Source organism: Eutrigla gurnardus (assembly GCF_963514095.1).
Source record: "Eutrigla gurnardus genome assembly, chromosome: 12".
In the NCBI taxonomy this organism is placed as follows: domain Eukaryota; kingdom Metazoa; phylum Chordata; class Actinopteri; order Perciformes; family Triglidae; genus Eutrigla; species Eutrigla gurnardus.
In genome coordinates this window covers 8117271-8144785 of record NC_139926.1, presented here as the reverse complement: position 1 = coordinate 8144785, position 27515 = coordinate 8117271, and the positions used below count along the sequence as shown (strand labels likewise).

The 27515-nt window shown below is 43.8% G+C and overlaps 1 protein-coding gene across 1 annotated transcript; it reads right to left on the bottom strand.

The window, feature by feature from the left end:
* Positions 1 to 564: 564 nt before the first annotated feature.
* tnfsf11 (TNF superfamily member 11) lies at positions 565 to 8530 on the bottom strand. The gene is made up of 4 exons (XM_084023570.1): positions 8139 to 8530; positions 6146 to 6181; positions 3004 to 3130; positions 565 to 2378 (listed from the first exon to the last, which is right to left on the bottom strand). The coding sequence occupies exons 1-4, from the start codon at positions 8337 to 8339 to the stop codon at positions 1939 to 1941; spliced, it is 804 nt and encodes a 267-aa protein (XP_083879696.1). The 5' UTR covers positions 8340 to 8530; the 3' UTR covers positions 565 to 1938.
* Positions 8531 to 27515: the final 18985 nt, after the last annotated feature.

Here is a 27515-nt window from a genome sequence, read left to right as displayed (position 1 = left end):
AGTAAGGTTTGAACAATGAGCTGAAAGCCGTGTGAGGTCCCTGCATACAGCTCCAACGTGTGAACCACCCGCCATTCTCTGGCCATATGCTGGTGAACGCCCAAGTACAGACAATAGAGGAATTGTTTGGCTTCGAGTCCCACTTTAAAACAGTTTCTCTGCTCTGGGGCTGCATGGGAGAGCCATCGCCACGACGATGAAAACGTCTCACACGTTACAGCGGAGTCATGAAACTGTCGCCATTACTCCCATCCCATGCAGTCTGTTTCTTGTTTTCCGCGCTGTGGTCCACATGTCTGCTGTGAGTTAGCGGCGCTGCAGCAGCAGTGGGCGGTTTTTCTATACAACCTATCTCTGTAATGAGCTGGTGGGCCGCTCTGACCGGGGGAACGGAACAGCGTGACTTCACTCTTTGGCCATAGCGGTGTTGAAGTTTCCAAAGATTGTGCAGATTGTCAAATTGCACATCCCAATATAACAGTCAGGGTGGCCTGCTCACCAGGTTACAGTGCAAGGTGACTAACAATAGCACTGCTCGAGTCGGGAAATGCCAATACACATCAAACACTTTTACAAAAGTAGTTTTTTTTTATTAAAACATACACAGACATAAATAAAAAAACACTGAATGGAAAAAAATCTATCAGCTGAAGATCTTACAGGTACGCTACAATCTTGTAGAAGAAACAATTTATCCATATTGCTTTTGGCTAGGCAAGTGCACACAGAATTGTCAAAATCGAGATACATAAATATGGAATTTAAAATGAAGCCCCTGTGTTTTAATAACAAAAAGCGTGTCTACTATTTCCTCTAAGTGCTGCATAATGAATGTCATACAGACATAAAAAATAAATGATTTTTTTTACAGCTAAGAGGTCACTTTAACAATGACCTGTCTCTGTACTTCTATAGCTAATAAATAAATATTTAGTGCATATTCCCATTTACCTCACTGAAGAGCCAAATGAAAAACAAAATTTAAGTTAAAGATGAACCAAACTCAATTTGGTTCCTCTAGTTAAAGAAGACAAGAGTCTATTTGTGTCACTTATGGCCAGACAGTCCAGCTATCTGCATCGCTTGTTGATTGTCATAAACATAACAAACAGATGTCATTTCCTCCTCGGTTTAAAATGACATTGTTGTGTAATTGCCTTCAATGAAGGAGGCCACTCGGAGATTTCTTTAAAAAAGGCACAGACTGGATAACAAACGGGTTTTTATGGCACACACATGACCTTTTCAAACTGATTTTGTTGCTTAAAAAAATACAATGTCGCAGTCAAAGTGACTCTTCAGAGATGTTGAGGATGATATAACTCACTGTCTACCGGCTTTTTTTAAATGTTATTATACCATTGAGTTACTGACTGTGTGTGCGCTTCATTGCCTGCCTTGTTCACACTTACAAAACCTTTCAGGAAAACATCGGTGCGTTCACTGCCGTGGGTCAGAGGCACGCCTGGTAGTTGTGTTATTTTTATTCTGTGATAATCTGCTAAGTACAAGCAGATGCTTTACCAGCTACAATGTTCTTTTTGGACATTGTCCAGACAAAAACAATCAACATTGATAAACGCCTTCTCAATTCACTTCTTGCCAACAAACTTACTTTCTAAGTTGCTCCCCTGTGGTTCGTTTAATTAGTGCATAAACACATCTGTCCGTGCTTAAGTCTAAATGTTGTAATATGAGCTGAAACGTATTGACATTACACAATACCGACCAATGCTAACTTTTTAAACGGTGACGACCTTTGCCATTTTTTTTCAAAGAGACTCCAAAGCTATTTGGTGAAGAGCAATGTAAAAAAAAAAACAACAACACATGAACAATAAAACACACTTTTTCGACAAATTAATATAAATCACTAACAGTGGTTCTTTGGCATATCAAATGTTCAGTAGCATGTCCGCTTTCCACGTGTTTCATTTTTCAGTTACCCAACTTTATGGCCCCGAAATACGTCCCTTCTCCCTCCGGGTCCAGCATCCAAGCATTGGAGACGTTGACATACAAGGCGTCCCCCTCGTCCAGCCGAACGCCTCGGCCCTGCTGGGCACAGTACATGTTGTAGCTGGTGTTGTTCCAGCGCATGGTGCTGCCCGTCTTCATCAGCACCACAGACTTGCTGTTCTGTTTGATGCTCTCGTGGTAGACGTACTGGATGAGCTGGGTGTTGCTAACATCCACCGGGTGGACCCCGGCCGGACTGCTCTCCTCCGGTCCGTACCTGTAGTAGCGGAAGCAGGTCTTGGCGTAAATGTAGTAGAAACCCGATTCTATCACCTGCAGTTTGCCCTTCTGGTAGCGCATTTTGTGGCTGTATCCGTGCACCTCGTCCCAGTCGATGGTGATGGCCTTCGGCTCCCCCTCTACACGACAGAAAGCAGCATCAGACAACAGAAGTTCTGCTTCGTCTATTCATTGTTTTATCATAAACCAAACTAATGACTAAGAACTAGTGATTCACTAAATCAGGGTGTGTAGTTGCTAGGAAACGAGTAAAGAGCAGAACTGCAGCTGTAGCATTGCACGCTAAAGCATCACTTCCAAAAATTCCATTTTGAGGGGGTCAAAATGTCATTTTAATCCTTTGTAAATAAAAGTCACATTGTTTTCAAGTTCATAAAGACAATGCAGAGAAGTTTTCCAGAGTTCATATTCATGCAGTTTAGCTCGAGTATGAAATATGACATTAGAACCTAGCTGACATTATTGGGTCATTACGTGGCTGAACCACTTTGGCTAATATTTATATATATTTATAACTGGAAGTATGTTTTTGTTCTGCATTCTATCTTGTCAAGTCAGATATGTCAACAATATTCCTGTTTTTTACTGATATTTAGACAACTATTAACAAGTGTGTTACACAATCATTTTGATTTAGTGATGCACATGAATCTCCACTTAGCAAACTCTTGGAAGTTACATCAGATATGAGTGAATTGTGTTTCTATTGCAATAATAAATGGATGTCAAGTCAACGGGACTCACTCCTGGAGTACTCCTGGTGCGCTCTGATTGGTAGATGAGCTGATGGCAGGCTCTCTTTCAGAGGTTTGCACCGTCTGTTTTTCCTTGTGTCTCTCAGCGCGTTCAGCACCGGCTCCGTCTGTACTTCCTGCAGAAAAACAGGGGAAAAAACAATTGAACAAAACACTGAAGAAGAAAAAAAAACCACAGCAACATCAAAAAACATCACGTGTATATCTTTTTTTTGGTATGTGTTATCCTTCTGTGTGAAGCAGCCCAATTTGAAACTTACACCCACATCAGTAAGGAGACATCGACAATTAACCCTATGGTACCCACAGACTACTTTCTTAGAGCTACAAATATGGTTTTGACATATTTTACCACAGCTTTGTTCAGCTTTCGCTGTGAATAACAGCCTGCTTGTATGAAACGGTGTGTGTGTGTGAACACAGTAAAAGGACGGGTATACATGGAGTCCATGTCTGTGTCTATTACCCATCCTGCTAACTTCTTAATCTAACCGTGGTTGTCCTCGGGGCCGGAGGCTGGGACAGGGAGGCCTCCTGGGGAGGGTAGCCTTTCAGATAGATTGCACTTCTCACAGATTTGGCACACAAATAGTATCTGGACTGTTTTCAGCCCCGAGTGCTGATTCTACTCGAGGTCGATGACGCCGCCATCCTCAGTCTGAGCTGTCTGGCTGTGCTACGCCGGCAAGACTGAGCGTACACACTCAAGGAAAACATGGTTTCCAAGCAAGTAAACAGTTCCTGCACCGGAGCAGCCAGATTTCCTACACATCAATAAAAATATAGTTTTTTTCTGTCCCTACCGTCAATCAAACACCTTTTTAGTTACTTGGAAAAAACTATTTTGGATGCAACCGTTAAATGAAACGAGTATATTTTGATCGAAGTGTGAATGTACAGATATGTGCCAGTCAAATGTCAGTGAATGAAGTTTACTTTTTATTATTACTTATAAAAAAAGGTGTTTGGACATGTTTTAGGGTGTCAGGTCCTGCCAACATCATCTCATCTCAACTCTGAGTCAACACCTATAAAAAGAAGAAGAACGCCACAAACGACGCATCCGAGCACAAACACTGCTATAATAGTCGCCGGTCCCACCAACACCATTAACACGCTTTTGCAATACCGCACCTGCGCTGTGCTAATATTACTGTCAAGTGTTTATTCACAACCAGACAAGTCCAGACAAATTTGCACGGCTCTCAAACTAAAATTAGCACTGTCCGTCCTCCAAAAAAACAATTTGCTGCACAAACATGTTTATAGCGCAGCGCCTTGGAATGAGACGGGGGTAAACAACGTCTTGCCAAGGCTACATTGTAATTGCGAACGCGCTCCCAATTGGCCCTGCATTGTGGGATCTATCTTGATTTGTGGCGAGGCCGCGTCATACCTCTTTAACCAGACAGAAGAGATTATTTAAACAAAGTAGCTGCAGCTTGGCAGCCTCCTGATCGGCAGTGTGATCTAGAATTAAAGTGCGGCATCGGGACGACCACGATGCACCAGACGGAGTTGCTCCATACAGGAGAAATGTCTGCCCTGAAATGTACATCTGTATATAGACATGTGATTTGATTTCACATCACTTGTTCCTGGAACACCACAGTGCACGCAGGCCTCAGTTCGGCCCTGTAACTACTGTACGCACCACATACATCATTCAACATCTCCATTATGTTGATGAGTGGTTTCTGAGACGCCTCACAAGAACAAAAGTCCTCTCAGCACTCAGAGCTTGGCCACCAAAGCAGATCGTCTCTTTGTGTTTCATGCTGCATGTCAGGTCTGCAGATCTCCGTGGACCTTCAGCGTCGGACCGCGGTGTCCGATTCGCGGATCCTTTGTCCTCGCCAGTCCCGAGGCCACGCCGACCTGACAGCTGTCGAGTGAGGCGCGCTACCTAGCAAATCCCCCTGAACTGTCAGCGGAGAGCAGCGGCGGTCTCAGGGTCGAACCTAACACAACACAGCGTGGGCCAAGTGGACCTGTCACCCCGACACCTCATAAAGCTCCCAGCATGTCTCCCTCGGCTCCATGGGAAAAAGCCCAGGGCTAACGACAAAATGAGCTCCTCAGTCCAAGACAGGCTGGGTGGTTTGTGCAAGCACTCCACCAGGGAAGCCAACGGCAAACACAAATACATAATTTCAATAGGAGAGTGTTATGAGGAAACCAAATACCAGTGAAGCAAAGCAGTCCTTTTATTCTTTTTACTTCCTGGTCCAGTGGTTTCTTTGCATGACAAACCCTGTGCCAAAAAATGGGCGGCAACTTCCAAAAAGGGATTTGAAAAAAGAAAGATGATTTAAACAATTAAGAATCCCATGTTTATAACTCCCTCATGCTACTGTTGATCATCTAAAGAATTCTCTGCAACCACAGGCGCCAACGGAGTGACTCACTAATAGCTGATGCAGTAAACTACTTTCTGTGCTCATTGTCCGTAAGTGATGAAGCTCATTTAGGAAAATGCTATTTGAACGGATCCTAAAAAAGGCAGAAAGGTGTTTTTCCCGCTGTGGTCTGACCTCCAGCCAGCCTGTGTGACCACCACCTGGGGTTTGGTGCCTGACAGAAGCTGTGGTATGTGCTGAAAACACAACCGTGGGGAAATCATGACTTCTGTCACTGCAAAATTGCAGATGATTATCTTGTTTACTTGATGCCGCTTTAACTCTCCTCTTCAGCCACACATACTGCACCTCCCCGCCCTCGACGGTGACAGCATCAAATACCTGGCGTGCTTCAAAACATTCTTAAAGCAGATTCCTCCTAGCATCTGAGATGTTATCTTGAGCTCTGAGACAGCGACACTTGACATGATCAATCCATAAATGAATGTATGGATGTATAATCACAATGAGCTTCTAGAAATGGAAAGTTTAATAATGATGATTAGTAATGGATAATAAAAGGTTTACACTGCAGCAGTCTAGCCGTTGATATGGAGTGTGTGTGTGTGTGTGTGTGTGTGTGTGTGTGTGTGTGTGTGTGTGGGTGTGGGTGTTGTCGTGGCAGGAAGGGAACCTGTTAAAATGCAATCTATGTGAGTGGACTGTGCTCCAGTGGGAGGGTGTGTTGCACAGCAGCTGTGTTGCCTGGGGTTAACCAGAGGTCAAACTTACCTCTATTGGCCGATGTGGGCTTGTGGACAAATCTACCTGCAGACAGAAACACAGGAGCCGGGGTTACGGAAGAAATTAAATAAAAACAAATAGTTGAGCCATCCGAAACGAGAGTCATCTTTTATGAGAATGTTTCCTTGACAGGTGCGGGTAGGAGGAATATTTAACGACAATGAAAATGTACCACAGCCATTCAGTTTTAGGTGTGTGTGTGTGTGTGTGTGTGTGTGTGTGGGGTGAAGTTATTTCCCACATTTCACTGCATTCCACGGCAACAGGAAAGGCATAGTGATTTGGAAACTGAGCGGGGCTGTTGTCTCTGAATAACTTAACATCTAAGACATTATCATAAATGGCCACGGGGGGCTTTCGTGCATGCACCCGGTCTGATGCCGAAGACATCACCACATAAAAACACGATTCGGCCCTCATGCCGGGATTAGAGCAGTGTTTCAACCCGCTTCCATCAGCACATTCCTATGAGGACACGCCGCTGTGCAGATTCCAGCTCTCCTCCGCCATCGCCAGGAAGTGCTACAGGTGTTGGGGGGAGTAGATGGTGATCCGGTGCCAAACTCCAGTCCACACACACACACACATCTACTTACTCACACTCAGAGTGTTACCATATGCACGCAGCTCTAACTCTGGCCAACCGGAGCGTATTCGAAGAACACTTCTGTCACTCCCAAAAGATCTGGAGCCGCATCCTTCTCATCACACAGTCAGATGAATCCCACATGTCGGTACACAAACACAACACGTGCCATGAAATTCTATGTTGAACATTGTGTCTCTCTTTATGTTTGCCTGCTCTTCTCACTTTTTTAATTTTTATTTTAACTCCCTTTGCCTTCCTCCTTTTTACTTATTTCCCTCCATTCTGGCTCACATCCAGGACATAACTAGCTACTACCACACTGCAATGTGTTTACGCCAAAAACAACAAGCCAGACATTTAACACACAAACACAGAGAGAGAGAGAGAGAGAGAGAGAGAGAGAGAGAGAGAGAGAGAGAGAGAGAGAGAGAGAGAGATGCTCTCCAGGTGAACTTCCAGCATCCTGACATGAGCCGGGATGCGGTCTGCTCTCTTGGCTTGTCGAAACACGACAATTATTCAACTACAAGCGGGTCATAAAAGTTACAAAAACAATGGTGGAAGAACATAAATGTTATTTTACAAGATCACAGACACGCAGCCTTCAACATGGCAAGGACGAGCTGACATCAAAAGCAATGGGCCATGTAGGAACCGTGTATTTTTGATCGCATCTCCAGTCTTCCGTGAGCTTTGCCAGACTTCTTGAAAAACAGCTCTGCTTACGCTCGAGTGTTTACAACTTATGACACATATCATTTACAAATACAATCCCCGCCGATGGCATGTAAACATGCACGGGGAAAACTGCAGTCCGCGAGCCTCGAGTGAAAACATCTGTATGTCGTGCAAACATCACATCTTGAGACTGAGATTGACGATGCTTTGAATGAGCTGCCTGCAGCCCCCTTCAACGCATCACGCTGAAATAACGAACTCTCCAAAAATGCGCGGAGGGCTTTTCAAGATGTTATCTCCACGTCGGGGAGGGTTTTTACAGCAGAGGGAAGAAGCGTTGTAACCTTCAAAGACACACCAAGAGTGCAGGAAATCTCCGGCGCACAAATCTGCAGAACTGACTCGATGTTGTGGTTTTTTTTTTTCTTTTCTTTTTTTTTTTACTCGTGTAGATTACACCTACTTTACTTCTAAGAGCACGCGCCGCCAACCGGGAAACGTACTTATCTGGCGCTTTATGGCGTTATAAAATTGCGCAAAAGCTGTCGGTCTCTCTTAACTTAGCTTGTCGCCGAGATGACAGCGCTCGTAGATAAATATTTACGCACAGAACCCAAACGCTTGAGTAAACCACTGCAGCGGAGTGGAGGACTGTGCCAAGTGTTTCGGTGCGCACTGGAAACCAGAAACCAGGTGGTGTCAAAGTGAGCCTACCTCTTGCAGATAACCCGTCAGGTGTAATAAGATCGCCACGCTGGAAGCCACCTGAAGCAATCCCATAACAGCGAGGGTCCCGAATAGGAGCGGCCGGTACGTGGGCTCCGAGCTCTGCACCGGGTGGAAGCGGTGCTGCCCTTCCTCCATGTCGACGCTGTTCCGCAGGTAGCCTCTGTACTCGCTGTGGTTAGCTGCCATGATGCGCGCTCTGCCCCAGGGCCAGGTCCCAGACTCAATGCAAGGAGGGGAAGAGAGTGTGCGAGAGTCCCTAGATCGGCGGTGGGTGGGCTGAAAGAGCTGAGCGCCGGAGGATCCCTCTGATTGGCTGCCGAGAGGCGAGCTAGACCGACTAGAAGGAGTGAAGCCAGACAGGCAACAGGGTCGACCTGAGCGCACAACAGGTAAAGCTAGCCCTTTATGGCTCCACCGGGCCCGCTGCAGAAAGGCACAAACACGTGATCCACCCCTTCTGAGCGTCCACACCCCCCCGTGACACGCTAACCGTGCACAGGCGGAGAGCTCGGCAGCGCAACGGGGATGCAGTTTAATCATCATTTACCCACCAGGCATCATTTTACACCCTTTACACACGACACGTTATAACATCGAGATCCATTCGACTAACAAACACTGTTGCAAGAAACAAACATGGTCATTATGAAATTGTTTGTATAAAAGAGTTGTAATAAATGAATGGGAAACTAAACTTTCAATAAACAATTTAGAATAGTAATCTGATCTAAATCTAAGATGGATTTCCCACCAAAACAGAAAGACCTTGAATCAAATCTACCCCCTTTCAAAGAAAATTATTGTTCAACAGTTTAAGTAGACACAAGACTTCTCCTAGGTCACTGAAAAGTCCATTAGTGCTGCGTTACCACATCACAAGTATGTAAGTTGCATATTTGGACCATGATCGGCTTCTGTCTCATTAAGGTGAGCACAGAGAATCTTTCCAACTTCTGAGCAGAGGAAGCCTCCAACTGAATAATAAAACCAGATTGATTTGTTGATTTGTCTGGCAGTTTGTCACATAATTATTATAATTTCTCCTTTTGTTAAACACTCAGCAGCAGAAAGTCCTTACTCATCGTGTGCTGGTGTGGCAGCTCAGAGCTCCAAAGTCAATGGTACTTTGTGTCCTGTTCAGCTATTAGTCATATCGGACAAAACCGGAATGCTGTTGAATGAATGTTCATATTTACTAACTATTAGCCGACACGATCCATTAGCCTTTATTGTCGTCAATACAGGAAGCATGGGTTTATTTTGACAGCCAAGCATGACTGCAGTCGTAGATTAAAACACTCATACACCATTGGCTAAGTACCTGGGAAGAGTTATTTATGCATTTTTCACATTCTGTCATAATGTTCTCTAAACTGGAATTGGCACACACGAACAAAAAAATCCCTCATCGGCTGAAGACGCAGGAGCTTATCAGTCCAATCATTGCAGTCCTCCCCTCACTTCTTGTACATTTTGAAATATATTACATTTTTTGTATCAAATATTTGTTCGTTTTAAAGGAGCAGTGTGGCGGATTTAAGGGGATTTATTGACAGAAACTGAATATTATATTCATCTTTTCATTTGTGTATAATCACAAGAAAATAAAGAGCGTAGAATGAGCCCTTCATGTATGGACAAACCAAAACCTGGGTTTGGAGAAAGCCTGTCACGTGACCTGGAGGCAATTGTAGCTCTCCGACACGCTTGGAAAGGGAGGGGTGAATAGGTGGTACTCACCGCTAGATACCACTAAATCCAACACACTGCTTCTGGCACATCTGAGGGTGCCACCATCCTGATGTGATGCGCTCTCAATGGACTTTATGTTCCACGCAAGTAGCTGCAGTCATTGCAACATCCTGAACTTTTGACGTAACACAAAGAGAGAATTTCCTGCTAATAAGACTGCAAAATATAATTAGATATACTATGTTAGATTCTATGTTCAGGTTGGGCCAATGTAGTATCGTCAACATGAACCTGTCCAACCAGTTGGACTCTTTTATCATCAGTAATGCTCTCATAAGTGGAAGTCACCTTTCTCAGTGATTGGTTAAAGAAACAGAAGAGACTCAAGCCACTCTCCTGATTTTGCAAAAAATAATGAATTTCCTTGTCGTTCCAAAAGTGGTAAAAAGAGAAAAAAATCCCCTTAATTCATCATTTACCTAAAAAAAAAAAGTACATAAAATACCTACTGCTTTACAGCAAAGACAGCACATATAAGTACTTTTACATTTTATGTTTTTTTTTTTTGTAAGATATTGAACAGAGATTACAACAAACCTGGATTTCCACTATTACAACAAGTGAAGAAACCTGAAGAAAAAAATGTTGTAGTGAGTCATATTGTGTATGTGTGTGCGTGCTTGTCTGACCACAAAAATCCCGAACCAGCCAACATGAACACATAGATGTCATATCCTCTCACCTTCAGTGATCCTTTGATAAGCTGAAGCTGCTTCTACCACAGTCTTCTGGATGGAATTACGGAAAATATCAGCCCATTGTTTTGCGAGGTTACACCTTTTAGATTCGTTATGTAATATCAACCAAGGTTACCCACAGTGTTGAACAATAAACAAAAACTTTCTATCATGATGACAAGTTTTAGTGTTGAAGATGTGTTGTTTGTTTGATGACAAGAATTAAACATCATCACATTGTTCATTGTTTTTCAGCTGTAAATGAAAAAGTGCAACAGTGAATGTGTCTGTTCATTTACATGGAGTGCATTCACACACCAGTCCACCTGTATGGAATTGTATTTTTCTTCTCCTTTAATATTATTTCTCAATATCGTTTTCCACCAACCCTGACGTGGCAATGATCAGAAATAATAATGTAACAATGAAGCTTAACAATGTAGCTTAACAATGCAACGTTGCGTGACAACGTAGCGTGACAACGTAGCGTGACAACGTAGCGTAACAACGTAGCGTAATAACGTAGCATTACAACGTAACGTAATATTAACACGGCTGGGATCGGAATGGCAGAGCTCTCGCAGGATCTCAGTCAGGGCGCCGAGCACGATCTCGTGGTTCTGTTCACATTTTATCTTCTTGGGCTGGGACTGCCCCGTACCGAGGTTGGACTTACACACAACCGAGTCTCACTGGCCAGTTATCACTGACGTGAACAGGCCACTGTAACAACGTAACGTAACAACGTAACATAACAACGTAACATAACAACGTAACGTAACAACGTAACGTAACAACGTAACGTAGCAACATAACAACGTAACGTAGCAACATAACGTAACAACGCAACGTAACCTAACAACATAACGTAACCTAACACCATAACCTAACAACGTCAAGTAAAGACTGTAACAACGTAACGTAGCAACATAACGTAACAGCATAACGTAGCAACGTAACGTAACAACGCAACGTTACCTAACAACATAACGTAACCTAACACCGTAACCTAACAACGTAAAGTAAAGACTGTAACTAGCATAAATAAATAACAACCATCTACTTTAAGTCAAGTGTAAAGATAATATTTACTTTTGTATATTGGTCCAATGTATACGTCAGTCTCTCTGCACATTGCTCATTTAACTAAGTCACTCATTGTGACTGAATGTAAAAATGTTAATATCCAATACATTCATGGTTTAAAGAAACATACTGTTAGAATTGGCTTTTATTTTGTTCACTTTATATTTGTACTTGTTCACTGAACTCATGTAACTTACTGGTTGCTTTCATTTAATTAGAACAGTGTGACATTTAACTTGATAACCTGGAACCTGTTCAATCTTCAAGGCTCTCTTTGATCTGTCAGTTAGGTTTGCTACAATAGATACACGCCTCAAGGACAACACCCATACATGTTTCATATTACATTTCTGTAAGCTCACATGACCAGTGGTTGGCCTGTTCACATCAGAGATAACTGGCCAGTGAGACGTGGTTAGGTGTAAGGCCCTGACTGAGATCCTGCTAGACCTCTGTCATTCCAGGCCCAGTGCTGCCATACTTCACCTGTGACCTGAATAAATTCTATATCTGTCAACTGAAGATTTCTCCAGTTTGTTCTTGGACTTCCAACGAAAGAACCTGGACAGTACAATGCCAACATTGCTTCCTGGTGAGTTGACTGTTTCCACAGCAAAGTAATTTGATTCCTAACTGACTGTCATAGCAGTGCCACATGAACCTGCCGTGACATCATCTTCAAGGCAACATTCGCCCTTTCATCGGTAACCAAACAGAGGAATGTAGTAGTGTGCATAGTGTGTGACGTAGATCTGCAGGCTAATATTTTTTTTAATCTGGGGGCGATAGAATGCCTTGTGTTGCTAGTGACGATTCTCTCTGACCAATCATTGGTCTGCAGTATTTTAACTCCACCTTCTAATCTGGTCAGCTTGCCTGGAACTTTGACCGAGGACCAAGGTGGTACCAAAAAAATCATCAGCTACTATCCACAACTTTGGATAATGGAAGACCAAAAGAGAATGTTTCATTGCTTGGGTTGAGTCGAATAGGGCCGTGTGATACCATGCAGTGGCAATGTGGCATAATGCTACAACCAGCAGCCAGTTAGCTTAGTTTAGCATAAAGACTGGGAACCGTGGGAAGCAGCTAGCAGAGTTCTGTCCACAAGTAAGCAGTAGCATTTCTTGACCGGGCACAGTGACTAACGGGCAACCAGCCGAGCTGCCAGGAAGTCTGTGGTCCAGCGTGGTAGTGTACCGTTATGTGACGATAGTGTTTCAGCAGCAGCCTGCTGCAGCTGGAAACGAGGCTGGGGAGAGTGAACCAAAGCAGTCTAGAGTTTCAGTCTATTAACAACAATGAGTTTAAAAAGTGATACACACAACCATTTGATCCATTGGTAATTAAAAAATATTGATGAATGCAGCTTTAAATGAACTGTGCAAGAATTCCCCATGTGCTTGCACAGCAACCAAAGTCACTTGCACTTGAACTGTGTGTCACAGCTTCAGCGATGTATCTAAAGATAGTAAAAACAACAACAACTTGATACTATCAATTCCTTCACTTCTCCTATTACAATCTGCTTACACATACATTCTCGCCAAAAAAAAAAACATGCACAATAAGGTATTGTCACATGGTGCCGCCGCCTCGTTAAGGCTGAGTGTCCAGGCGGTCCAGCGGTCACACGTCGTGGCAGTCGCAGCATCTAAACATGGCAGTGGCTCCTGTTAGCCCAGAGAATGACCTCCCTAACCTCTCCCGTTTTCCCACTGCCAGCAGAACAACAGTGTCGTATTTGAAAACCCAGCAGAAAACGGAGCTCCTTTAGGAACGAGGAGTTATTTTAGGCAGAAGCAGTGACAATGGAAAGGAGGGGTGGTTGTAGTAGGTTGGGTGAGTTTGCGAAATCCAAGCGAATGTCTGGGTGCCAGAGGAGTTCATGGGAGAAAGCTGGCTTTTTATATTTGTCCCACCCCCCCACCCCTCCCCCAACCCCTAAAAACCATCAAACCTCATGGCGCTACAATCATTTAATACACCGTCATTATAGGCATTCTAACTTCATAAAACCACACACATGATTTCGGTTATGTTGAAGTACAACCACATCCCCCCCCCCCCCCCTTACTATTACTCTCATTTTCACCACGCTTGTATAAAACTGCCTGTGTTGATGTTTTGCTCCTGAAACATAGTCAGTGGTCCGCCAGAAGCTTCTCCTGACGGTGTTTCGGAGCGTGTCCTTCCCAGGAGACCTTTGGAGCTCATCTCAGGGTTCCGGTGACCTCCAACACTTGGCTGCTGTGGGGCGGTCTTGGCACTGGCTCTGGATGTGGTACTATGAAGTGCTCTTCTCTCGGCCAGGGGTCGTTAATACACCATGAGAAACTGTGTTTAGCTGTGGGTTTCCTGTGCCCTCAGCAATTTCCTCAAGGAGTCAGGAGCCCGGTGCTGCGGCGACGAAGGGAGCGGAGGCCATTTCTGGGCGAAATTCAGGTCAACGTGTGTTTGTTTGGGTGGTATCACACTTTGATCCATGTTGGGTTGACTCTCGAGCGTGCATGTACGTGCATAGCTACGAGGGTGGGAAAGAGAAGAGTGTTTGGACCGTCTCCATGCCCCTGTGTTTTGCAGTGTTTAGCTTGCCAATGAGTGGAACCTGATGCTCTTTTGGATGATGACAGACAGCCAAAAGCCCTGTAGCTGTAGAGAGAGGGAAAAAAGAGGGAAAAAGAGACGAAGCGTGCATGAGAGAGGAGGGGTGAAGATAGGTAAAGTGGAAAGGACAGAGTGAGAGAGAAATGAATGCAAAGATAACACTTGAGACGAGGTGCTTAGCGTTGCCACGGGTCAAATCCTGCATCATTACGAGCACTCGATTATCTCTGGTTTTTAAGAGAATTCCTAGTTAACCATGGCCTCACAGTCACCCCGACGCTGGAGTCAGCAGCCTCACACCCATCCACGAACTCTGCAGTTTACACCGTCTGAGGTATCGGGGTCAAGGGTGAAGGTTCGGGGTTCACAGACAGACTGTGGAGTCACGGTGAGCAGGATCCGGTCAGTCTGGTTCTGCCCATGGCTATTTCAGCTTCAAAGCAACCAGCAGTATTCCACTGGATTCAGCCTGTTTTGAAACCAGAAGGGTAGAGATGCAAAAATGTGAGAAGCCAAATATATGAGGAAATGGTTGCTGCCCGGCATAAATATGCGACGGCACGGATCCCGGGGCACAGCTGTCATATTAGCAATTTGATCAACGGAGCTCTAACGATTACGTGTCTTCTCACGATACCTCGCGTGTGAGAAGGACACCGTACACCGAAGGTATAACGAGCCCGGATTTTTCCACTGTTTATTATTGCTCTCTTTTATCTGATTGAAAAGCTGCTTTAAAGACTCGCGGCATGAGGAGCAGAGAGCTGTCTCTCTCACTCCTCACTCCCACATCCTCTGCGGTAAGAAGGTCACTCAAAGTCTGCCATAAAACACACACACACACACACACACACACACACACACACACACACACACACACACACACACACACACACACACACACTGCCTTTTCTTGCTCCTCGCTCGAAACTTCTTAAGCTGCCGCCTCCATAGCAACCCCAATGTTTACATCTCTCCCCTCCTCCACCTCTCCTGTCACATCACACCGGACTGTGGTTTTATCAAAACTACGCATTTGAAACGAAAATTGGGGTGATGATCAGTCCAAACAGGGATATTCCAGACCATTAGGCAGATCCAATTTCAGATGATGTGTGTGGGTTTGCAGAGTGTGGGAGAGTCAGGGTGAACACTGAGCAGACTATCAAAGCAGGCGCTCCTGGACTGTGTGGAGGGAAATGCAGTGAAAACGACAAGTGACAGAACCCGAGCAAGACCGGCGTTCATCGCGAGTCGTATTTATCTTTAAGTGATTAGCTGCCTGTTATGGTGTGAACGCTGCTCCTTGGAATTCCTCCGGAGCCGGCAGCACATGGGAACAGGCTGTGGGAGGGGTCACATGACCACGCCTGCCTAGAGAGGAAGAGGATGCCCGCGGAACAACAGCCCCAATTGTAGAAAGGAGTGTTGCAGCCAAGACCACGTAAAGTGAGACCAAGTCATGACCGAGGCCAGTGCCAGTCCCACATTGTGTGACACACTCGTGATAAAATGTAAATCATTCAGGCACTCGTCAAATTGATCTGAAAATCATTACATTTCCATAAAAACACCCACAGAAAACAAATGACGACTCCTCTTCATTCATCTCTTTTATTGCCATTTATGTGTGTGTGTGTGTGTGTGTGTGTGTGTGTACCATGAGAAATGCCTTGATAAAATAATCAAAAAGCATTGCAGGAGTGAATTCTGGAGTGAACTTTTTTTAAATCAGACAATGCACAAGCAATTTAGAGACATGCTGCTGTTGTGGTCTTGACCAGTCACGTAATAAAATCCTCTTTGTCTGAGACGCAACGGCAAAGTAAAATGCAGTGGTTTCTGAGACAAGACCGAGAATGATGTAGAGTACTACAACACTGGAAGGAAGTAGACATCTTACAACAAAGACTTTATTAATATAATATTCATAATATAATGAGGCAATAATAATAAATAATAAATTAGGAGGAAATGTATTATGAATGAAATATAAAGAATATGTGAAAAGAACTAAAGATCCAAACCCTGAGGCAGTTTATAATCCGTTTACACAAGAAAAAAAAAATATTTTCAAAGTGATTCACATACAATTAATTCCAATCACATGTAGAAGTTATGGAAAATAAATACGCACAATAGTGCTTTGAGCTAAATGCTAAAAGCACAATGACAGTTACAATGCTGAAGTATTGGACGAATTCCATTTTGACCTGATGCTCGCTTTAGATGATTCCTGAGGGGAACATCTGTATCAAATTTCATGTCAACAGCTGTCAAGACATTTCACACAAACCCTCATAGTGGCACAGTGACAAAAGTCAGGGGAACACCAGAAATAAGGCTTGGGAACCATGGATATGTTTACCAGAATTCACGTCAATCCAAGAGTAGCTGGACTGACCGTCACTTTGGTCGTATTTGGGAACCGACATCCCTAGACCCATGCCACTAGCATGACCAAAAATATGCAGATAAATACTCCGTGGCCCGTGTGGGCACGCAGGACTGCAAAGACTTTTGCTCAGTCAGTGAGAGCCGAACGTGTCCCTCGCTTAAAGTGAAACACTCGGTCTGTCAGCACTCCCCCGGCGCTCCTACATCCTCTCACCCTCGGCTCCTTCCTCTACGCTCCCTCGCTTCCCTTCTTCCTCTCATCGTCTGCATCGGACCCAGTGGAATTGAAGTTAAAGCATCTTCATCTTCTGTAGTATTCCTCAATGAAATGGAATATATGAGAGGGATTTAAATAAAGGAAGGATCTGAACGTTTCCTGGTCACAATGGTTGCCTCAGTCCGTGTCCATACAAGCGTCCCTGCAGAGAGCATAACCCCGGCTTCAGCAGCTACAGAGGACTGTGGCAACACTCGCATCTCTCTTGTTGCAAAAGTTGTAGATTGATTGATGGATGAATTTCATGATATTATTGGTTGAAATTGGTTGGTCACCGCTGATGTAAGCAAACGTCATATTTTGTTTGACAGGAAGAAAAGATCGCTGGATTTTGACATCAAAGTACAAAGGGATAGTTTTTTGTGCATATTTTAAAATAGATGCACAATAAATCTAAACGGCATCTTATACTTCATTTCAACTTTCACATGGAAGCCGAAAAAAGGAGGGTGTGATTTTGGCCAGCGAGGTGCACGTGAGCTGTGTAAATCTGATGTCTTGGACGACCTCTTGCGCTTCGTTCGTCTCCAGACCGCATCTCTCTCGAAGCATTCCATCCTACAATAGAAACGCCGTTGCCAGTTTGACTGCCATCGGACCGGGCTGGGAAGAGGAGGAGGATAAGGACGAGGACGGAGGAGGGGGAAGAGGAAAAGGAAAAACACCAGGGCAGGACCGACCATGACATCAACAGGAGATGTCTCTTATTCAGTTAGCCATGTCAGGATCTCCCAGACTTGACCTCTGCTTCCTCTCTGTGGTCACGTCAAAGCGGCCCCGGCCTGAAGACACAGACCACACTGTCATCGCCGAGGTGGGCGTGAGTGTGGAGGAAGCGCCCTGAGGTCATCGAGAAACATGATTTGTCAAGATGTTTCCTCATTCATGTGCCGTCTGCTAAACCCCAAACTTACGCACAACACCTGAGTCAATAGAGCAGTGGGTGGGAGCTGACAGAAGATGAGCAGAGACACAACAGTGGATGAAGCAACTCCTCTACAGTCAAACAGACCTCGCTGTTTCCTATCCCTCTGGGGTGGGAGCGCTGGTGTGCATTGTGCACCAGCTGAGGGATGCTTGTTGTTTCTGTGAGTCAGACAGGCTCACTACCCATGTTCTCAGATAAGACCTAATACTATTTACCACGTTACCAGGTCCACACCAAGCCCCATCTGCTGTTTTCAATCACAAGAGTCAAAACAGAGCCGGTTCGGGAAACACCAGCAGCCCCTCTTGACTCGGACATTTCCGCTCCTCCCACGGTCCTTCTTTTTGTGCTCTCTTGAAATGATTTGTTCAATAATCATACTTTGAATGTGATTCAGCCGTTCCCTCCTATATCTGTGTCTGTTCTCTCTTTCAGCGCTGTCTCCGTCCCCTTTGCTCCCACGCTGATAGCGTCCATTGTGCCAGGGTCTGCGTAGCCCTGGGAGTCGAAAGGTCTGAGTTATTGTCCGTGCCAGCTGCTTGGCTGCACACACACACACACACACACACACACACACACACACACACAGTTACAGCATCACTATGTGGTCACTCCTGGAAACAAGCAGACAATAAGAGGGAAATGCCATGGGTCACCTCACGTTTTGAAAGTGTTTCCAACACCGGGGTGGTGACTCCGTCGGATCTTTTCATTAGTCGTCACCTACCTCATAAAGTAAACAGGATCAAGGAAATCCACCACAACTTCTGTTACCATGACATCTGCAAAAACATCACAGGAGGTAATATGTTGCTTTATCAGTGATTCACAACCAGGATCCTTCCCCAGGTACTTCTGTTCCCGAAGTAAGAAAACACTCAACAACACATTCTTTTTAAACAGACCCCACTGTTTTAAAATGTGGCCTCGACCAAATGATAAAATGATTCATGGTAAAAATGTAAAAAAAATGTTATTTCCTCAAAACTCTAATAATTGTATTATTTTAGCACCAGTACCTTTATCACTAAAGGGTGATTCCACAGTTTGATGCAGTAAAAACTCATACAAATAGATTATTTTAGCTTAATCTGATGGAATACAGTACATTAAAATGATCATAGTAACAAGACAGAATGATGAGAAGCTGCTTTTACATTTTGTAGTGAATTGCTTTTGCTCAGATTCACTATCATAAAATGACAAGTGAACTGTCTGGTAAAGCATGTTCCTAGAAAATGATGACGTCTGGAGTGAAGTTTCTGTCTTTGACTTCCTGTGTGGAGGCGAACTGAACAGACGTGCTATTTAAAGACACCACGCATAGTGGAATTATTTTTAGTGTGCCGTACCTGAACCAAGTGGTAGAGATGTTTCAATCAGGTTGAAATAGTCTCAACACATATTTCATTACCATATTCTTTCTTATAGCAGCATGAGTTACAAAAGCTAGTGGAATAGAGGCTAGCCTGGACATGATGTCATGACATTGGCTCTACATATTTAAAGTAAGGGATTCATTGTTAAAATAGATAGATAATTGATTAATAGACAGCTTACAGTAACAGATAAATGGTTAGATGGCTTAATGACCGGATAAACAGTTGTAATAGTTAGCCAACATTAATGAATGCGTTTTTGAAAGAGAATAAATATAAGAACATCTGCCAGTCCAAACTGGGCAGTAAGAATGCTACCTTTGAAACACTGATAAGTAAAGTGAGTCAAATATTATTGCACATTATTGAAACTCAACCCAACAGAGTTAAGATATAAGGTCAGCATAGACTTAGTCCTGAACTACAGTGAAACATATAAATCCCTTACAAGGTGCAGGTGGTGGAATTGCGAAATGTGACATCACTTAAACACTCCCTTCTTTCACGAATCCAGTGGGAAAGTTGGATACTATGTTAAAAAAAAAAAAAAAATGTAAACGATTAGATTTTCCACTCCATAAACTTTTTGAGAATTACGTTTGGATCAGGAGGTTTTTGGACTGCAGGACTGCAACCTCCGCCTAAAACCAATTCGCTACAAGTTCCAGAAGAAAACTAATTTCTGAATTTGCCTTTTATGTCAGAAAGGTTGGAATTGCCTCATTGCCCTGCATGCTACGGTACAGTAGGTCATCCAGCATGACCTCAGACCCACCTCTGTGATTCTGTCCCTTGGCTCATTAACCGCTCACACCTATTAGGTCATGGTGATGAAACGAAGGGCAGATGCACCAGGAAGAGAAGAACAAAAGAACCAAAACAAAGCTTATGTTCTTCAGGCCGGAGTAAACAAAAGCCTAGTAGGGATGATGTAGCTGGTTTTCCCCTTTCCAACACAAAGCCCAGTACAGTATATCATGGATTCCATGGGCTTGACTCAAACACCCCCCCTCCTCTCCCCTCTCCCCTCATCCAGTGGACTCTCCCAACAACCCCGCCGTTTGTTGCTGTTGGGAGGGAAGTGATGTCAGTGAGTCACAGATCGACACAGTGGAGGGGGATGCAGCAATCTAGCCAGGACCCAGCCTATCTGATGTCAGAGAAAGAGTGTGTGTGTGTGTGTGTGTGTGTGTGTGTGTGTGTGTGTGTGTGTGTGTGTGTGTGTGTGTGTGTGGCAGACACCGTCAATCAGACTGAGGGGCTCCTGTCTGTCTCTCTCCATATTGCTGACTGATGATATCCTGCACAATGAGTGCTATACATCGCCTGCTGTACTGACGGCGTCCATGAGACTGCGTGCGTCTGTGACTGTGTGCGTCTGTGACTGCGCTCCTACTGTGCACAGCAATCAGCCTGTCGGAGCGGATTAATAAAAGCATCTGATTTCCTTGGTAAACTGCTGTTGCGTTTCGGTTACATGCCTGTGGCGTCACTTCTGTGAAGCTGTTGCAATCTTCCATTAGGGTTTCTGTGGTCATGTTTTAGCATCATCCCGGCTACTCACTCTGCTGTGGCCGGCTAAAGCATCAACTGACGCACTCTAAGTAATGGTTGGTCTGTGTCACTCGACCACCTTTTCCACGGTAACGCTTTCTCACAATATCCAGGACATGTCCCAATAACATATGTACCAGAGCGGCTGCCAAGAACACAAGGAGAGGATTTTGCATGCAATAATAATGATCATAAAGATGTTTTGAGGCAATAGGAAGTCAGCGTTCATTGGCGAGGCCTTTGTGACTTTAGCCCCTTTTTCCGTAATGGCGAGTCAAAATATGCTGCGAACCGGAGCGTTTAGATAGAACTTTGTTTGCGGCGTAATGCTGCATCGGTGTCTGTGTTTAGATAGCACCCCGACTTTGCAGAACGAGTGAGACGTCCCACAGTCGTGGTCTCGTCTATGGACTCGTCGGCCGTGAGGAGCGTCGGAAATCTGATTAGCTTGATGCATCAAAACAACTATGAAAGGTGAACTTTTGCTCGTCTCGCACGTCTTTTCCTCCTTGGGTGCTCGGAGCGTTTAGATAGAACGCCGTATCGCCCCGCTCTGTGATGACCTCCGTTGGCGTCTCAGAGGCGTAATATTCTGTTACGCCTTTCTGCCTCGGCGAGCGTTTAGACCGATGACGGGACGGAATAACGGCGGAATACTCCCGTAACGAAAAGGCAGTCTAAAAGGGGCTTAAAGGGTTTTTTGATAATTGATTTGATGGACCTTGGGACTTTATGCAGTCCTATTAGTCACTATATCGGTCAACATAAGTTGGCAAAATAAATATTATTCACTTGTGATTTTATGTTGAGTTAGTGTAAATTATAATTTGACTCCTTAAAAAAATATCAGTGGCTAAACTCACAGGGTCTCAACCTGTGTTACTGTCCATCCATCCATTGTCTACCGCTTATCCTGTATTCAGGGCCGCGGGGGGGCTGGAGCCGATCCCAGCTGTCATTGGGCGAAGGCAGGGTACACCCTGGACAGGACGCCAGTCTATCGCAGGGCCCACATGTAGAGACAAACAACCATTCACACTCACATTCACACGGGCAATTTAGAGTCATCAATGAACCTATCCCCATCCTGCATGTCTTTGGACTGTGGGAGGAAGCCGGAGAACCCGGAGAGAACCCATGCTGACACGGGGAGAACATGGAAACTCCACACAGAAGGAACCCGGCCCGACCCGGGAATCGAACCTCATGCTGTGAGGCGAGAGTGCTACCCACTACACCACCGTGCAGCCCCTGCGTTACTGTCATTGATGCTATCTATCATTACAGTTTGTTTATCTTGTGATACAGAAAAAAGTAAGCTGGCCTTCAGCTGGGATTGTTATGTCCCAATATTTATCCAAGGTGAAGAAGGAACTTTTCATGTGGACAAGATATCCTAAAATGGAGTCCTAAAATCCTAAAAGTCCTTATTATAGCACCTAAGCTTGCATGTTAACAAATCCATCTCCGTGACAACTGGGCAAGCTCCATCTGGAAGACAGCAGCCTTTAGCAAAATGTAGTAAGTGGACCTTTAGTTGAAATTGTTATTTCCTCTTTACAGCTTCTAAGACTGTAAATATGTACCGTATATCTATATTATTGATTTCTGGAAATATGCCTCATTATACTTGGTCTTTGTAGCCATATCTCAATCAATAAACCAATCACTTATTTTAAAAATCTGTTTTAATCTAAATATTTCCTTGGTTCTATGAACAGTGAAAATGTAAATGCTAAAATGCAGGGCTTTTCTTTACTCACATCAGTTAGCAATGGGACTTTCCCAATAGTTTTACATTTTCTTTGCTGACTCACTTTGACGCTCCACTGACCCACTGATAGAAGTGACCCATCCAGCCAAGCAATGCCTCACATATGTGATATTAAACCGAACATTACTTTTGTCTTCCTGGTTGTATGATTAAAACTCTGGGGCGGCTTGAAATCTTTTCTCAGGAACAAATGTTCACATCTTGCCAAACACACATACGGCTTCCCTAATTTGAGGCCTGCTGGAAATTACTTGACTTAGTCAGGTCAGCCACAAGCTGAGCCAACCAAATCCTTATTTGGCCTCTTGTTGTCTGTCAGCAGGCTTCCCGCTGCTCAAAAGATCAGAGATGTGCTCGTCAGACACATTCCTCGCCTCCTATATCACTATACAGCCTGCAATTAGGTATTCCCACCTTCCCTCCTCCCTCTCTCTTTCTTCTTTTCCCTCCCTCCATGTCAGACAGACACCTCCATTCATCCACCACACCGAGAGCTGTATGCTGACAGGTAGCGGCCATTGTAGCGAACATCACCTAATTATATATTTGTGCATGTGTGGTACGGTCTAATCACACGGCAACAAAGGCTGTTTTGTGCGGCCGTATCCAGGCATAGCCGAGATGTGTAGCGCTGTTATTGAGACCAGCGTTCATGGATACACATCCCTTGTGTTTCTTTTGGCACCTGCAGCTCAAGTAACAGTCAGGAGGTGGAGCGGCCTTGGCTAGTAAGTGACGGCCTTGTAATAGGTGTGGAGGAATCACAGTAGTTAACAGCCGGCTGTTATCACTGGGAAAGCCATCCTGGGTAAGTGTCCTTCATGAACGATTAAACAGCCGAAACCAGAGACACACCTGTCATCAAAGTCTTTAAGGTACTTCACTGACAGTAAAGAGTGCTTTTGATGTGGTCTACTTCCTGATACAGCACATCACCGTTGCTGTGGGCTTAACAGTGTAGGGCTGCAAGAATTATGATCTGAACAAGCCACATAATGTTTTTGGATTTAATGTACTTAAAGAGATGTATCATGCTCTTTTTTAGGTTCTTACTTTTGTATTTGGGGTTTCTAGTAGGACATGTTTACATGCTTTAATGATCTAAAAACGATTTTTCTCTTACTGCATCACATTTATATATGCATTTATATATATATATATATATATATATATATATATATAAATGTGTATATATATATATATAAAAATGTGTATATATATATATATATATATATATATAAATGTGTATATATATATATAAATATGTATATATATATATATATATATATACATATTTATATATATATATAAATATGTATATATATATATATAAATATGTATATATATATATATATATATATATAAATGTGTATATATATATATATATATATATATATATATATATATATATAAATGTGTATATATATATATATATATATATATATATATATATATATATATAAATGTGTATATATATATATATATATATATATATATATATATATATATATATATATATATATATATATATATATATATAATATAAATATGTATATGTATGTATGTATGTACCGGTATATATGTATGTATGTATGTATATGTGTATAGAGAAAAAGTATATAGAATATATACAAAAAGTAAGAGCACATGAAAAAGCTTTATTGTCACACCAAGCTTGAACACAAACAAATAGAATGTGTGCTTCAGCAATGCCATGGGGAGAACAAGTAGTGAGCTCACTGTAACATAACTGACATAATTTATTAAATATCTTCATTTGGCAGGGTTTTACAAGGAAGCAGGGGAAATACAGATGTGCATGGAGGTGAGGTACATCTCACTTTTTATATTCCTGCCTGTGGTCAGAAAGTAACACTGGGAACAGACAACAGTAGCAAAACAGATGTACAGTACCTGCTTCTAATGGAGTAGGTACACATTCAGCTTTCACAAACAACAATATAGAGCTACAGGTCATTTGGGATGCACAGGAATGTAAAGAAAGAAAACAGAGGGGATGGAACAACGGAGGAAAAGAAACTACTTCAACTAAAACATTCACTCTGGGAGAACATTTCTACACTGTGATGCGCTCCGTTCATGTCAAGTGATGACTTTTATTACATTCCTTTAATGTAAACCAAGAGATTTGCTCTCCCACTTCTCAGGGTAATACTTGACTGTTTTCTTTTCTATTATTTTCAATAGCAGGTAAAACTTTGGATTTTTAGTGGATTTTGTGATATATTCATTTTTGTAAACAAATCATAGAGGACAAACATCTTTAAGATGAAACGACCGTTTGGCAGCCTGCAGATTAAGCAGTTAACAGACAAGGCATCTGCAGGGGCCCGTAGCATGATGAGGCAGGACACAGACCAATCACTGCAGCTCAATTAGTGTAAGTTAAACATTAAGAAGAAGAATGCTGAGCTTTGAAAGCCAATGAAGATTCAGCCATGCAGGTGAGCACCACCAACAACACTTAGTATATAATAATAGTTGCGAGGCTGTGGTATATTACAGTCTTTCAAACTCAAGAGGGAACGTCCTGATATTAATATGAAGACCTCGAAGCATCATTGGGTTCTTTATTAATGAATAAATAAATAGCAACCATCAAAATGTATCCCAATAATGTTTCTTTGAAGAGGGGCTTCTGTGCATGTAGATTAACTGACAGCAGAGCAGCCGGTCCATGCTGGGAGGAAATTCACAGCCTAGGCCAGGAGAGGTTTGAGGGCAGGGCTGGAAATGCCCAGCCTCTCCTTTGACCAAATCAAAAAAAAAAGTGCATCTCAGCAAGTAGCGAGTAGTGCTGTGCGTGAGGACGCACATGTATGGGGGCTGGTGAGTAACGAGGGTGCGTGTAAGAGGAGTTAGTGCTATGTGGAAGCTGTGGAGTCAGAGTCCTTCATTCCACAAGGGGATGTGAGCGTGGGTGACAAAATGTGTGAGTCTGAGGTTGAGCCATGCACAGGCTGTTAGTTTGTGGTTTTGGAGGTGCAGACCGTTAGTGTTTTTAATCACGAAAAGATCCACTATCTGCGTCACTGGATGTTCCCCCCGACCTGGACGCAGGCCGCAGATGACCAGAGGATAATTCACATACTACTGACTGGATGGGAGGAGAGTCATCTTACAAGATACATTTGGCAACATTAAGCCAAAATCGTGGCTTTTCATAGCTTTGAGCAGCATTTCATGTTTGATTAGACAAACTCTACCATCAAAAAATATACTTTTTTAAATACCAATCGCCCTAGTAAACATCATCCACTCCAAATATTTTTTACTAAGTTTGACAACCAAGGAGATTGAGGCTCGACAAGCAGCGTTACAGTTATTAGATACAACAGGAATACCAACACTGGCAAGAGGCAACTTCATCAATTGCTATTTATCATTCTACTGCCAAATGAATGGCCCATTTGATCATCAACGCACAATGACAGTGTAGTACAATTGAATTATGATGTTTTGTTTTGCAATTTAACAGTGCCTTGTCAAACTGTTTGTATGGCAGCATATCAGTCAAATGCGACGAGTCATTATATCGGCATTTAAATCCTCCAGAGTTCGGGACCAAAAAACGTCACCGGAGCAAACTGAACGACAAGCACAGTCATTCTGAGTGGATTAATACAACAATGGAATACTATTGGGGAAGAATTGTTGACGGGTGTTGGTGCATCTCAGATTCCCTGATAATACAAGGGTGTGGTGTGTGTGTGTGTGTGTGTGTGTGTGTGTGTGTGTGGGTGTGGGTGTGAGCGCACAGTTGGTCTCTTAACATGTGGAAACACCATAGAGGTGAGCTGTGGGTGAGATGACATCATCTGCCCAGCAGCTATGGGGATTCCCTAACAAAAAACACATTCTCTTTCCTCTCAACTCACTGCATATCTGTCTCCGTCTGGAACAGATGGGATGGGTCTCTCTCTCTCTCTCTTTTTTCCTTTTCTTTCTCTAGCTCAAGCACAACGGCAGCAAGGTGTGAGGGCTTCAATTCAGAAATGTGTGTGGGCGGGAGAGACAGCTCGTTAAATCAACACATGTGATGTAGGCAGCCCGATAAATAACAGCAACAAAACAGAAGGTGGAAAGGAAAATAAAATACAACAGAATTACTCTTGGTCACTGCATGCAATGCAAAACACACACTGCCAACATTCATCGGAGTAAGAGTTAGCTGATTTGTATGGTGCCCTCTAGGGGCTGTGGAGTCTGCAAAGCCCTGTTTGGAACTAGGGAGGGGAGGGGAGAAGAGGAGAGGAGGGTAGAGGTGGGGAGATGAGAGGGGGGTAGAAGAGAGCAGGGTAGATGAGAAGAGGGTAGATGAGAGGATAGGTGAGGTGAGGATAGGGGAGGAGAGGATAGGTGAGGTGAGGATAGGATAGGTGAGGTGAGGATAGGATAGGGGAGGTGAGGATAGGGGAGGTGAGGATAGGGGAGGTGAGGTTAGAATAGGGGAGGTGAGGATAGGATAGGATAGGTGAGGTGAGGATAGGATAGGGGAGTTGAGGATAGGATAGGGGAGGTGAGGATAGGATAGGGGAGGTGAGATGAGAATAGGGGAGGGGAGGTGAGATGAGAATAGGGGAGGTGAGACTAGAATAGGGGAGGTGAGGATAGGGGAGGTGAGGGGAGGGGAGATGAGAATAGGGGAGGTGAGGATAGGGGAGGTGAGGACAGGGGAGGTTAGGATAGGGGAGGTGAGGATAGGGGAGGTAAGGACAGGGGAGGTTAGGATAGGGGAGGTTAGGATAGGGGAGGTGAGGATAGGGGAGGTAAGGACAGGGGAGGTTAGGATAGGGGAGGTAAGGACAGGGGAGGTTAGGATAGGGGAGGTTAGGACAGGGGAGGTTAGGATAGGGGAGGTTAGGATAGGGGAGGTGAGGATAGGGGAGGTGAGGGGAGGGGAGGTTAGG

Bases quoted from the DNA above. Each gene is read 5' to 3' on its own strand.
- tnfsf11 (XM_084023570.1), bottom strand. From the start codon at position 8,339: ATGGCAGCTAACCACAGCGAGTACAGAGGCTACCTGCGGAACAGCGTC. The intron at 6,182-8,138 runs GTAGGCTCACTT...TTCTGTCTGCAG, and splicing joins TGACGGGTTATCTGCAAGAG to GTAGATTTGTCCACAAGCCC. The intron at 2,379-3,003 runs GTGAGTCCCGTT...TCTGTCGTGTAG, and splicing joins GCACCAGGAGTACTCCAGGA to AGGGGGAGCCGAAGGCCATC.